At 47.1% G+C, this 13773-nt stretch overlaps 1 protein-coding gene across 1 annotated transcript in view; it reads left to right on the forward strand.

The window, feature by feature from the left end:
* Positions 1 to 13773, forward strand: part of LOC147712145 (uncharacterized) — a 936609-nt gene that overhangs the window by 507559 nt on the left and 415277 nt on the right. Inside the window, exon 14 of the mRNA XM_086922921.1 lies at positions 8086 to 8201. Within this exon, the coding sequence (XP_086779047.1) occupies positions 8086 to 8201 (116 nt within the window). The remainder of the gene's footprint in view (positions 1 to 8085; positions 8202 to 13773) is intronic.

Raw genomic sequence — 13773 nt, forward strand, 5'->3', positions numbered from 1 at the left:
ACCCATGTTACATGACGAGCTGGGCTCGTCATCAGTGTGCTAGGAGGCTACACCATGACGAGCCCAGCTCGTCATGAGCCTGGAAGGGGTTAAGTTCATGACCACACTTTTATTTTCTACATGAATCGAAGTAATTGCTGGATTCCAGGAACCTTGTGCTAATTGAAAGCGTTCATGTGTGTTTTTTTAAGACTTCTATTTCTCTATTCATTATAGGTCTGCTGCTTACCCAGTTGCGACTTTTCTGAGCTCTATTTGTTTCTTTCTTTGCCATATAGCCTATTACAGCATTCTTGATTCTTTCTTCCTTCATAACATGTCCCTTCTCAAGACCATCCCTATTCGATTATAGGGTGCCCTCTGCTGCAGTTCAAAGACTTAATAACATATCCTGCACTCTTCTACTTTCTTCTGTTTTTGGTCTGAGTTCCTTTTGTTAGTTCAACAGCTTACGGCTTTTGTGTTTCTGTCTTTTACGCCACATGGGGATGTTTTGGAGACATTAGCGGTCTCGTTTCACCACTGACCATTCCGATCCTAAATGTTTATCAAACCATCCTACCCAAATGTTATCTCCTTTCTTACCCCGTATGTAAGAGTTGTAAATAAACATGGTGGGCACATGGCCTTCTGCGGCATGGCTGTACGTAGCTTGGAGAGTTGTGGTAAACCAGTATGTTGTTTTTGGGAGACATGGTAGACATTGGTGTTTGAAGTCAATGTACCCATGTGATGTTGGAAGGTGTATTGGGAAACATAATATTTAGAGGCATAGCTCTGCATGTTGTTAGGTGTAGCTGTGCATGATGTTAGAGGCGTGGCTCTATATGGTGTTTGAAACAGTTGTTGCACATGATTTAAGGAGTTGATGCTGTATGCTGTGTTGGAAGCGCTGTGCATATTTTCAGGGTCGAATTCGGAGTTGTTTATGCTGTGCGGGCTCGGGGAAGAACATGGGGGCATATTATCAAGGGGGTTTATCTCTGCTTTTTTGGCTTTAAAAGCCAAGAAAGCGGAGATAAAATTATCTCCCTACTACCTAGCTGTCGCTAACACCAGTTAGCGACAGCTAGTAGGAGATAGCGACCATCTTGGGCCCCACTTTGCATGTCAGAGAAATTTATCACTAATGACATGCAAAGTGGGCGTGCCAAGATGTTAGCGACTGGAAACAGTCGCTAACATCGCTATCTCCTATTACCAACTTTTGGAGATATTCGCGCTAAGGTGTGGCGGGGTATACTCAGACATGAGTCTCTTTCTCACTGCACCATCAGGATTCAAGCAAGCCGGGCCGAAGACGGCTGAAATGCCAGAAACCGGTCCCCGGTAGCTTGTCTCCTTTCTGGTGAAGAATTGGCTTGGTAGTTTAGTCTGCCTGTTCCCATGATGCACTGGGCCAGGGACAGACTGATTTGCATATAGCCAGGTTCTGAGCTGGGATGGTGCAGTGAGATAAATAACGGTGATGGATCAAGCCCTGATCTTTGGACTGGGTAAGAGTGGTCTGCTTAATTCAGACACTCTGTTCATCACCACCCCCTTTTCTGAATTGTTTTTGGCCACTATAGGTGTGGCAGGGTATACTCAGACATGAGTCCCTTTCTCACTGCACCATCAGGATTCAAGCAAGCCGGGCCGAAGACGGCTGAAATGCCAGAAACCGGTCCCCGGTAGCTTGTCTCCTTTCTGGTGAAGAATTGGCTTGGTAGTTTAGTCTGCCCTGTTCCCATGATGCACTGGGCCAGGGACAGACTGATTTGCATATAGCCAGGTTCTGAGCTGGGATGGTGCAGTGAGATAAATAACGGTGATGGATCAAGCCCTGATCTTTGGACTGGGTAAGAGTGGTCTGCTTAATTCAGACACTCTGTTCATCACCACCCCCTTTTCTGAATCGTTTTTGGCCACTATAGGTGTGGCAGGGTATACTCAGACATGAGTCCCTTTCTCACTGCACCATCAGGATTCAAGCAAGCCGGGCCGAAGACGGCTGAAATGCCAGAAACCGGTCCCCGGTAGCTTGTCTCCTTTCTGGTGAAGAATTGGCTTGGTAGTTTAGTCTGCCCTGTTCCCATGATGCACTGGGCCAGGGACAGACTGATTTGCATATAGCCAGGTTCTGAGCTGGGATGGTGCAGTGAGATAAATAACGGTGATGGATCAAGCCCTGATCTTTGGACTGGGTAAGAGTGGTCTGCTTAATTCAGACACTCTGTTCATCACCACCCCCTTTTCTGAATCATTTTTGGCCACTATAGGTGTGGCAGGGTATACTCAGACATGAGTCCCTTTCTCACTGCACCATCAGGATTCAAGCAAGCCGGGCCGAAGACGGCTGAAATGCCAGAAACCGGTCCCCGGTAGCTTGTCTCCTTTCTGGTGAAGAATTGGCTTGGTAGTTTAGTCTGCCCTGTTCCCATGATGCACTGGGCCAGGGACAGACTGATTTGCATATAGCAAGGTTCTGAGCTGGGATGGTGCAGTGAGATAAATAACGGTGATGGATCAAGCCCTGATCTTTGGACTGGGTAAGAGTGGTCTGCTTAATTCAGACACTCTGTTCATCACCACCCCCTTTTCTGAATCGTATACTTCTTTGTAGGCAAGGCTGTCAATGTTTAACCCCTTCGAGGCTAATGACGAGCTGGGCTCGTCATGGCGCTTACCTGCCGTGCGCGGATGACAAGGCCAGCTCGTCATAAAACAATGTAAAACAATAAATCCCAGCGCAGGACGGGAAAACGCCTAGCAGCCATGGGGTTAAAGCCGTGTGAATTCATAGCTGGTGTCTTGTGATTTAGGGCTAGACTTTCTGTTGCATAAATTCATGGTGTTAAAAGGTTTGGCTCGGTTGGTGTTGGAAGATTTGTGTAGTGTGATGTGGAGTGTGGCTCTCTGCTGGTTGTGGGATGTACTTGGTGTTTGGGTATATGGAAACATATGTTGTCCAGCATAATGACTGTGGTTAATTGGGAGGCGTAGTCATACATGGTGTGGAAAGGCATAATTGTTTCTGGTGTTATTGCAGCTGTACATGTTCTGGTGAATCATGGCTATATGTAATGCCGGTTCAACTGTTTACATATTTTTATATGGCACATTCTAGACCCTTTCCAACATAGCAGAGCATTTCACAACTAACAGTAGGTAATGGACTAAGAAACATCTGAATACAAAACAAAATAATTACAGCCAATGTGAGAATTAATAGCAGGCAGTCAAATCCAATAAAAAGAGGGCAACAAAACAGCATATCATGAAGACCAACAAAGAGTACAAGTGGAGATCAAGAAACCATAAAGACATACAGATGGGGTTATTTGTTAAACGTCATATAAGTAGCTAGATTTCCTGGTTGATTCGTAAAGACTCTGACACTGAGTAACTGAAGATGTTGTGTAATACCATCTTAGGAGAACCTGAGTACTTTAGAAGTGCACAGTTAATTCACTTTTGAATTTTGTTAACAAGGTACCATGTCAGATATACGTAGGAAGAGAGGTTTATACATTTCCTCTTCATTGAAAAGTCAACAACTTCCTGTTTGTGTTTTGCTTTTCATTGGCTGTCCACTGCTCTGAGAGGCTTGAGAGTAGGTCCAGGTTAAACATTGTGCACCGGGACGTGTGTTAGAAAGAGTCTCTGGATAGACACACTCTACGCCGGGATCTCTAACCACCTCTTCCAACAAATCCGGACCATCCATAATGATGCAGTGAAAGTCATCCTTCACCTCCCATGTCGCGCACAGACATCATACCATATCTCAGAGAGCTCCACTGGTTCCCCATACATAGATGTTGACAATTCAAACTCCTCATGCACGCATACAAGGCACTGCACAACATGGGACAAACATATCTTTTTTTAAACTTGTTTTTATTACAACTGCACCACCATCACTGGACATAATAATTCAGAAGGGTGTTACAGACTGCCCATGGGGGCTGTTTCGCAAGTTACACCTTTGACACAATTCACGCCCTGACGTAATACGTGCAACAGTATTTGTTATGATGCAACAAAAAAATGAAAACAGAATAGAAGAACAGATTCATCTTGGCAGCGTCTAGTAGCTGAACCTCATCCCACGCCTAACTTGTACAAATTACTGAGAGCAGGCAGTGTGGATAAAGTCTTTGCTATTTATTTGGCAAAGAGACAATCTGTACAACTATCCAATGTGGATTAGTGCTACGCTAAGAGAGCCAGGAGTATTGTCAGTTGCTGTATTCGGTGGATGGCATGCGTGGCATGACTGTTGTGTTCTGCCTTCTCGTCGTGGTCTCAAGGTAGCTGCAATCCTTCTAGCATGTGCCCCCAATCTTCTAAATCTCGTTATGCATTCTCATCTGTACGCATCGACGTAGACAGTCCTCTTCAGTCACCCCCCACACTTGCATGTCTGCCCTCCATCTATCCACTGTTGGGGGGTGGTGTGTGTCCAGTGTATGGCTATGGGCCGTTTAGCAAGGACTAGGCCCAGGATAGCAAATTTGTGTCTTATCCGCATTCCCTTTTGCAGTGTCGCTAGGACTCCTAGAAGGCAATGCTTGATTGATGCTTCTATTCAAACCGCTGTGGCTGAGCAGAGCACCTGGAGCACTAGTTGCCTGTATTGTTGCAGGCAGGCGCAGGACCATGTCATATGTATCAAGGTTGCAGGGTCTGTACAACATCAGGGGCAATGCGATGGGCACCCCGAGTTAAAACGGACTAGTCTCTGAGGTGTCATGTAGGTGCGGTGTAGTTAGTAGAACTGTGTGAGTTTGAACCTAGCATTGCTAGCTACCTCCTAACACCTGGGCAAACACTTTTTTCCACTCACCCTCAGTGAGTGGGACTGGTAAATCCGCTGTCCATCTATCTTTTGCCCTAGAGGTCTCAACTATGCCGTCCTCTTTCAGCCCTTTATAAATATGCAAGATTAGGCCTCTGGTAGACCCCGGCAAGGACAGACTGGCCGTAGCGGGCACCGGGCGTTTCCCCGGTGGGCGGCAGGTGGGGCCAGTTTTGGTCCCCTGGGGGCCTGTTTTTGTTACTGGGTGCCTGTTTTATCGGCCCCATGTAGCAAAAGCAACTGCAGTGTTCTCCATGTGCACCAATAACCCTCCCTCCCCCCGGCCAGTCCGACTCAATTGCCAGGGCTGATTTGCGTTTCCAGTCTGGCCCTGCACCCCGGGTTTAGTAGTAGTGCCTCTGCGGCTCATCTGGAAATTAGGTCCATATCTGTGCATGAGATTTTTGCATATTGTAGGTAGTGGCCCGTCGGAACTTGGAACCACTCCCTCGCCTCCTTGAAGTACAAGAATGTCCCGTTCGTAAATAAGTCCCCGGCTGTCGTGCATCCCCCTTCGTACCATTTGCTGATATTCATGACTGACTGGATCTGGTAAAACCCTAGCAGCCATAGTAGTGTGAGTGAGTTACTACATGGTGCCCTACGAATAATCCGGACAACTGCTTGTTCCCTGGCCCTCAACACTTGCCGGATTATGTGTGGGCATTCCCTGGGACCTTTGAGCCCATCATCAGATATCTCGTCAGATCCCCTCCGCTGCCGCAGTCGGCCAATTATGCTTTTTTCCATGTTGTGGCCATCTGTGCACCACTGTGCAGCATAGTCCAGCAATCCTGCAAAGTAATAGAGTGTGAAATCTGGGACTCCCAGTCTTCCTGAGTCTAGATCTAATTTGAATATGTCTAATTTTCCCTGCTACACCCTCCAGCCCACACCAATGAGACCAGCAAGCTGCTTACCACAACAACAAAATAAAACCTTATGATGTTGCTGTCACGTTTTTAATACAAGGCGGAGAACCAAGATATATCGCCTCACGATTTGATACGTGAATGAGGTTTTTTATTGACTACTCAGACGAATATTGCAGACCCTGGTTACTCAGGTCAAGTAATCCATTCCTGATTGATTTTGACTACTCTTGGTACGGACAAGTCCTCTCCGTCCCTGATCCTGGTTGGAGTGTGCGACTGGTGATCCATAAAACCACTACAAACAGGTTTTACAATGCATCGTGCAAACCGCTGCTGCTGCCTTTGTACCGCTAATCCCTGGCAGTGTTGTGGTTCAGAGCGGTGGCAGGGCCTTGTAAGTAGAACCTAATGCGCCGCCAATCAGGCTCTAATTAAAACTGCATTAACCCTAATGGGCTGCAGAGTAGGGAATCCAATTTATAAAACGTCTGTTTGTTCAGGCCTGGGTTGAATAACAGGTGATGCAAGCGGCGCCGGTTTACGGCTGCCCGGCGCAGCCCCGCGCAGCGCATCACCCCCCCTCCCAATGATGGCTGCTGAAATAGACTGGAAAAGTTACTTGAAATACCTAGATGGGGGTGTGGCAGCTGGGGGGAATAGGCCTGTCAAATGCATTTTGCTCTAATCAGTGTCACAGATGCTCATAATTGCCCTTCTAATTACTTCATTATTTTTTGCCACTCTGCAGCCCAGTTTGTGTTTACCTGCTGGGTGCGCGTGTTTTTTTCTCTCCCTCACAGCCACTTATGGAAGGGATGATAGCTTGTGCCCCATCCCATGGTGCCTCAGCAAGGGAACGAACAAGCCGCATCTTGTTTGCCTTGATTTCCCCCAGGGTGGTGCAGGCAGAGAGCAGCCCGCCCCTGAAAGAAGAGAGATCCAGCATGCACTGTGGCAGCCTGGGATGAATTTTATACATTTTTAGGGTGTATGCACTATATAATTGTAATTTGTGTTATTTTATAGCAGACCAAATGCTGCCAGGTGCTATTCTCTCAGGAGAATGTGGTGCTCATTGGAAGATGAGTGTGGAAGGGCAGAAGCGGTAAGGATAGTTAAGTGTGCACACATGCATATCTATGTGTCTCCAGGAGGATGGCAGCTCATCTGAGCAGATGTGCACGCTGCGTGATTAGATACTTTCAATTCATGTTAAACAAGGACACACTCTGAAAGTGACAGCAAGTAAAGTAACAGGTAACCGTGTGCGTTTACAAGTGGATCAACCTTTGGTCAGGTGTCCAGAACCCTTCGAAAGCATTATTGGACCAAAGTGCACATATCACATTTTAATATTGTTTTTAGGTGAAGGTGTATGTATTTAAAAAAAAGATCAGTCTACCTCCCAAGTGATGGGCATCCCCCAGAAACAACAGTCATTCACTCAATGGCGCTTGGTAGCAAATGGATTTTTTTCTCGTTAACTAATGAATGTCATTTAATGATGAAACGCGAGATGAATGTTACCAGGGCAGAATTAGTGCTGTGAGAATGGACTTTTAACTATAACGTACTTGGTTCTATTGTGAAGCGCTCTGACACCGTTGGGTAAAGTCCGCTCTATATAAAAATGCATTAAATAAATAAAAACTATAATTGCGATAGAACATACATCAGTGATTTAAATGACTGTCATTTGTGATGTAATCTGGGCAAAGGATGTGGCCCTACGGCCAGAGCTGCCGACTCTGGAGCTGGGGACCTAAGTTCGAGCCCCGGCGTCACCTCAGCATTCTGTGATTCTGGGCAAATCACTTAACCCTATGCCTACTAAAAAAATAAATGTGTCCTTGTGTAATATAAGTGAAACCGGTGCTCATGTAAAGCGCTCCAACGCCACTTCAGGTCGAGTTCGCGCTATGTACGTCTGCAAAAAAAGCAACGAATTCTGGGATGTCAGTAGCTGCGCGTGAGGGGGAGCCATGGGTTGTGTGGCTAGATATAACTCGTACATTTTGGCCTGTTGTTCGGGGTGAGAAAGGGAAATCAGGCGCGATAAAAGTCGCATTGGGTTTGGTATTTAATACCTCACAGCCTCGCTGCACGGCTTTATCCAGGCTGTACCCCAAGCAGTAAGGCCCTCCAGAAGCTGTGGATAAATAAACTATTGCTGGGGAGCACTGTTTTTTTTTTGTCCGATTCAAAGACTCCAAACAAAAGCTCAGAATAATATCATAATTTAAAGATAAAAATGTTTTTTAAAATGTATAGCCCCAGTTTATACGTTTTCGACATGAATAAGTTAATGATTATTTCTAAAATTGTCAGTTTCCATTCATCCCTCTGCCTCGGTTTCTCTCCTCCCAGACGCTGGTCTGCCCCCACAAGGTTGGAAATCTCCGCGAGCTGGCGCTGCCCCGGGGCTGCACCCACCTCCGCATCAGCAGACCCCAGGCGCATGCCATTATGCTGGCAGGCAAGCTGTAAGTACCCCGGCCCCCTCCAGGGTCTTGTTGTCATAATGAACACCAGATTGCAAATTAATGAAGGAAAGGTTTGCAAAAACATTGTCATGTTTCCGTCAGCGAGGCACGGATACATCTGAGCAGAAAGGCTGTTTACCACACCTGATGACTTGATTGTCTACACATTAGATTTTCTTAATGTGCGACATCTCAAAGCCACTTTTGGTCACTGGGTCAAGGCAAGGACCGGGGTGAGGCAAAGGGCAATTACGGGTAAAGTCAGCACAATGCAAATTTCCCTCCCTACCAATCAGGGAACGTTACCTAACACATGTACAGAGTGATTTTATTGCTACAAAATTGCTTGCCTTTTCCCTTCAAAATCAACACTTTATTTTTTGTTCTCCAGGAAAACGTATGTTTCTGTACAAATCAATTCATTTTTGGGACAATTTACGTTTGTTTTTGTAACATGTCTATTTATTTTATTTTGGGTTTTTTGAAAGTGAATAAGGAATGCAACAAATTAGCAATTTCAAATTTCTGTTGAAGTTTATCACCGTGTGTTTTTCTCAGTGCTGAAGAGGCCCTCTTTAGTAGGCTGTCAGTGTATTTTACAGAATGTCAAGATGAAGAGAGGCTGATAATACTGACAAAGAAAGGCCTTTTGGAAAATTTAGCCCCACGGTCCCACGACTGTGCGACTGCTTGCATCTCAGGATAGGAGGGAGAAAGTTCTATAACTCCAGTGTGGCAGAAAACTATTTATACTTTTCTAGTCACTGGTTTGCCATACCCTGGGGGACGCGCCTGCCCAGTAGAATTTGCCATTCAATGCCATCTCATCAGGACACCAGCTTTTCGGGCCTAAGTTTTTCTCCTGCACATCACTGTTTTCTGGCACGTCATTCGAATAAGTTCAATGAGATGAATGTGACTACCTGTCCCAGAACACTTAAGATTGTTAGAGAAAACATGGGTAGACATGATTTTCTGTTTATTTGTTCATATGAACGTTTTTTGTATAGGAGCAACCAAGGCTCCCTGGAGCACAGAGTGCCTCACATTTAACAGATTAAAAGTATAGAACATGCAAAACCTACAAAGAAGCACACAGCATCACATGTTGGTAAACTAGTATGGTAGTATATAACATGTTGTGACCAGCATCCACCAAGCGTTGCTATGGAGAAGACAGATACAGAAGGCAAAATTGTATCTGTCTAGAAATTAGAAGCTTGGTTTGGATGCTTTCATTCGGATAAGACGGAGGTAAATCAAGATTACACTACAGTAGGATTCATCGGTAAGTGTAATTGTTGGAAAACAAGGTTGGGTAATGAGGGATAATCACGTATTGCGATATCTGTAAAGTATGATGTCTGGGGCCCCTAAAACACAATGATGGAATTGAGCAGTCTGTTGGACCCAGGTAGAGGGGTGACAATTTATGGGGTGGGGGCCTGAGAAGGAGTGGACATTGGAAGGGCTTTCATTAGTGCATCTGCTTTGAAAGTTGGTTCTGCTCTTGGCCACGTGGAAGCTGCCACAGATAGCCAGTTTTTCTGAGAGATACTTGGGTGTATTCTGGAGTAGCGCCTTGAAAATCCCCGGTAGCTTGTCTCCTTTCTGGTGAAGAATTGGCTTGGTAGTTTAGTCTGCCCTGTTCCCATGATGCACTGGGCCAGGGACAGACTGATTTACATATAGCCAGGTTCTGAGCTGGGATGGGGCAGTGAGATAAATAACGGTGATGGATCAAGCCCTGATCTTTGGACTGGGTAAGAGTGGTCTGCTTAATTCAGACACTCTGTTCATCACCACCCCCTTTTCTGAATCGTTTTTGGCCACTATAGGTGTGGCAGGGTATACTCAGACATGAGTCCCTTTCTCACTGCTCCATCAGGATTCAAGCAAGCCGGGCCGAAGACGGCTGAAATGCCAGAAACCGGTCCCCGGTAGCTTGTCTCCTTTCTGGTGAAGAATTGGCTTGGTAGTTTAGTCTGCCCTGTTCCCATGATGCACTGGGCCAGGGACAGACTGATTTACATATAGCCAGGTTCTGAGCTGGGATGGGGCAGTGAGATAAATAATGGTGATGGATCAAGCCCTGATCTTTGGACTGGGTAAGAGTGGTCTGCTTAATTCAGACACTCTGTTCATCACCACCCCCTTTTCTGAATCGTTTTTGGCCACTATAGGTGTGGCAGGGTATACTCCGACATGAGTCCCTTTCTCACTGCTCCATCAGGATTCAAGCAAGCCGGGCCGAAGACGGCTGAAATGCCAGAAACCGGTCCCCGGTAGCTTGTCTCCTTTCTGGTGAAGAATTGGCTTGGTAATTTAGTCTGCCCTGTTCCCATGATGCACTGGGCCAGGGACAGACTGATTTACATATAGCCAGGTTCTGAGCTGGGATGGGGCAGTGAGATAAATAACGGTGATGGATCAAGCCCTGATATTTGGACTGGGTAAGAGTGGTCTGCTTAATTCAGACACTCTGTTCATCACCACCCCCTTTTCTGAATTGAAAATCAAACAGGCACTTTGTAGATACATCCAGCATCATTTAGGAGTCACTTTAATAAAGAGGGGACCTGTGTCATATGGTGCGTTTTGCGTGAGTTCCTGTCAACATGGAGCTAGGTGATAACATAGGCAAAAGGTTGTATGGACTTGCACTGTTGCACACCAATACCAACTCCATATAAATAGGTCATGTCCCATGCAAAGCTTCCAAGGTCTTCATGCTCAGAGCGAACTTAAAGAACAAGCATGTGAAGCGGTCAATGTTATACGTGAAGCAGTCAATGTTATATGTGAAGCGGTCAGTTTTATATGTCCAAAGCGAGAGCCTTGTGTTATAACAAGCATTTACAATGCAATGGTTTCGCCTTTGGAAAAGTTAGAGTTATTGGCATTGTATATGCCAAAATTTGTATTTATGTTTTTGTTTCCAAAACAGATAAGTAAATGGCATTGTCATTTACATTGCCATTACCTTTTTTTTGCAGTCACTTGGCACTCTCTAGCACTCCCTGGTACTCTTTTTGCACTCTGCATTTCATATGCACTCCCTGTGCACTCTGCACTCCCTATGCAGCACTCTGTATGCACTCTGTACTCTATATGCACCCTACACGCTCCACTTCCTATGCACTCCCTATGCACTCTGCACTTTTTATGCAGCACTCTGTATGCACTGTGCACTTTGTATGCACTCCACACTTCCTATGCACTCTGCACTTCCTATGCACTCTGCACTTATCATGCACTCCCTATGCACTCCCTATGCACTCTGCACTCCCTATGCAGCACTTTGCATAGAGAGTGCAGAGTGCATAGGGAGTGCATAGAGAGTGCAGAGTGCCTAAAGAGTGCAGAGTACACTCCCTATGCACTCTGCACTGTCTATGCACTATACACTCCCTATGCACTCTGCACTCCCTATGCACTCTGCACTCCCTATGCACTCTGTATGCATTCTGCATTACCTATGCACTGTGCACTGTCTATGCACTGTGCACTCTGCACTTCTTATGCACTCTGCACTCCCTATGCACTCTCTGCATTCCTTATGCACTCTGCATTCCTTATGCACTCCGCACTCTCTATACACTTTGCACTCCCTATGTACTCTCTCTGCACTTTGCACTGTCTATGCACTCCCTATGCACTCTGCATTACCTATGCACTCTCTATGCACTTTGCACTCCTTATGCACTCTGCACTCTTTATACATTCTGCAATTTTTATGCACTCTCTCTCTGCACTCTCTATGCACTCTGCACTCCTTATGCACTCTGCACTGTGTATGCACTCCCTATACACTCTGCATTCCCTATGCACTCTGCACTTTGTATACATTCCCTATGCACTTTGTATGCACTCTTTATGCACTCTCTCTGGACTCTGCATTCCCTATGTACTCTGCACTGCCTATGCACTTTGCACCCTCTATGCACTCTGCACGCACTCTGCACGCACTCTGCACTCTATGCACTCTGCACTCCCCCTGCTCTATGCACTCCCTACTCTGCACTCCCTTTGTTAAAGTTTGAGCTTTTGATAAATGGTGTTTTGTATCTTCATTGAATTATGTGTAAAACGTTGATGGGTTTTACTTTACACAGAAATCTGGAGTGCATTTATGATGCAATTATTTGCAGAGAGAGGGAAGGGATGAAAGAGGCCAGGAGTAAGAAAGCTCAAAAGGAAGCGAGTGTAGGATAGAGAGGGAGAGCAGGAGGGAAGGAATAGACGCAGGAGAGAGGGAGGGCATAAAGGAGTGTGAGGGCATGAGGGAAAGTAGGAAAGTGTGAGAAAGGCAGAAAGGAGAGGGCGGCAGGTAAGAGAGGGAGGGCGGAAAGGAGAAGGAGGGCTAGAGGAGGAGAGAGAGGGAGAGTGGGCAGGAGAGGGTAAAGAAAGCACACGGGCAACAGAGGGTGGGCAGAAGAGGGTAGGGAGAACATGTGGACAACGGAGGGTGGGCAGGGGAGGGTAAAGAAAGCACACTGGCAACAGAGGGTAAGGAGAGCACATGGACAACGGAGGGTGGGCAGGAGATGGAGGGGAGAGCACATGGACAACGAAGGGTGGGCAGGAGAGGGTAAAGAAAGCACACTGGCAACAGGGTGGGCAGAAGAGGGCAGGGAGAGCACAAGGACAACGGAGGGTGGGCAGGGGAGGGTAAAGAAAGCACACTGGCAACAGAGGGTGGGCAGGAGAGGGTAAGGAGAGCACATCGACAACGAAGGGTGGGCAGGAGAGGGTGAGGAGAGCACATGGAAAATGAAGAGTGGGCAGGAGAGGGTAAAGAAAGCACACTGGCAACAGGGTGGGCAGAAGAGGGCAGGGAGAGCACAAGGACAACGGGGGGTGGGCAGGGGAGGGTAAAGAAAGCACACTGGCAACAGAGGGTGGGCAGGAGAGGGTAAGGAGAGCACATGGACAACGAAGGGTGGGCAGGAGAGGGTAAAGAAAGCACACTGGCAACAGAGGGTTGGCATGAGATGGTAGGGAGAGCACATGGACAACGGAGGGTGGGCAGGAGAGGGTAAAGAAAGCACACGGGCAACAGAGGGTTGGCATGAGAGGGCGGGGAGAGCACACGGAAAATGGAGGGTGGGCAGGAGAGGTTAGGGAGAGCACAGGTCAACAGAGGGTGGGCAGGAGAGGGTATGGAGAGCACATGGACAATGGAGGGTGGGCAGGAGAGGGTAAAGAAAGCACACGGGCAATAGAGGGTGGTCAGGAGAGAGTGGGGAGAGCACACGGACATCGGAGGGTGGGCAGGAGAGGGTAAAAAAAGCACACGTCAACAGAGGGTGGGCAGGAGAGGGTGGGGAGAGCACAAGGACATCGGAGGGTGGGCAGGAGAGGGTAAAGAAAGCACACGGGCAATAGAGGGTGGGCAGGAGAGGGTGGGGAGAGCACAGGGACATCGGAGGGTGGGCAGGAGAGGGTAAAGAAAGCACACGGGCAATAGAGGGTGGGCAGAGCACACGTCAACAAAGGGTAGGCAGGAGAGGGTATGGAGAGCACATGGACAATGGAGGGTGGGCAGGAGAGGGTAGGGAGAGCACACTGA

Source organism: Lissotriton vulgaris, chromosome 5 (assembly GCF_964263255.1).
Source record: "Lissotriton vulgaris chromosome 5, aLisVul1.2, whole genome shotgun sequence".
In the NCBI taxonomy this organism is placed as follows: domain Eukaryota; kingdom Metazoa; phylum Chordata; class Amphibia; order Caudata; family Salamandridae; genus Lissotriton; species Lissotriton vulgaris.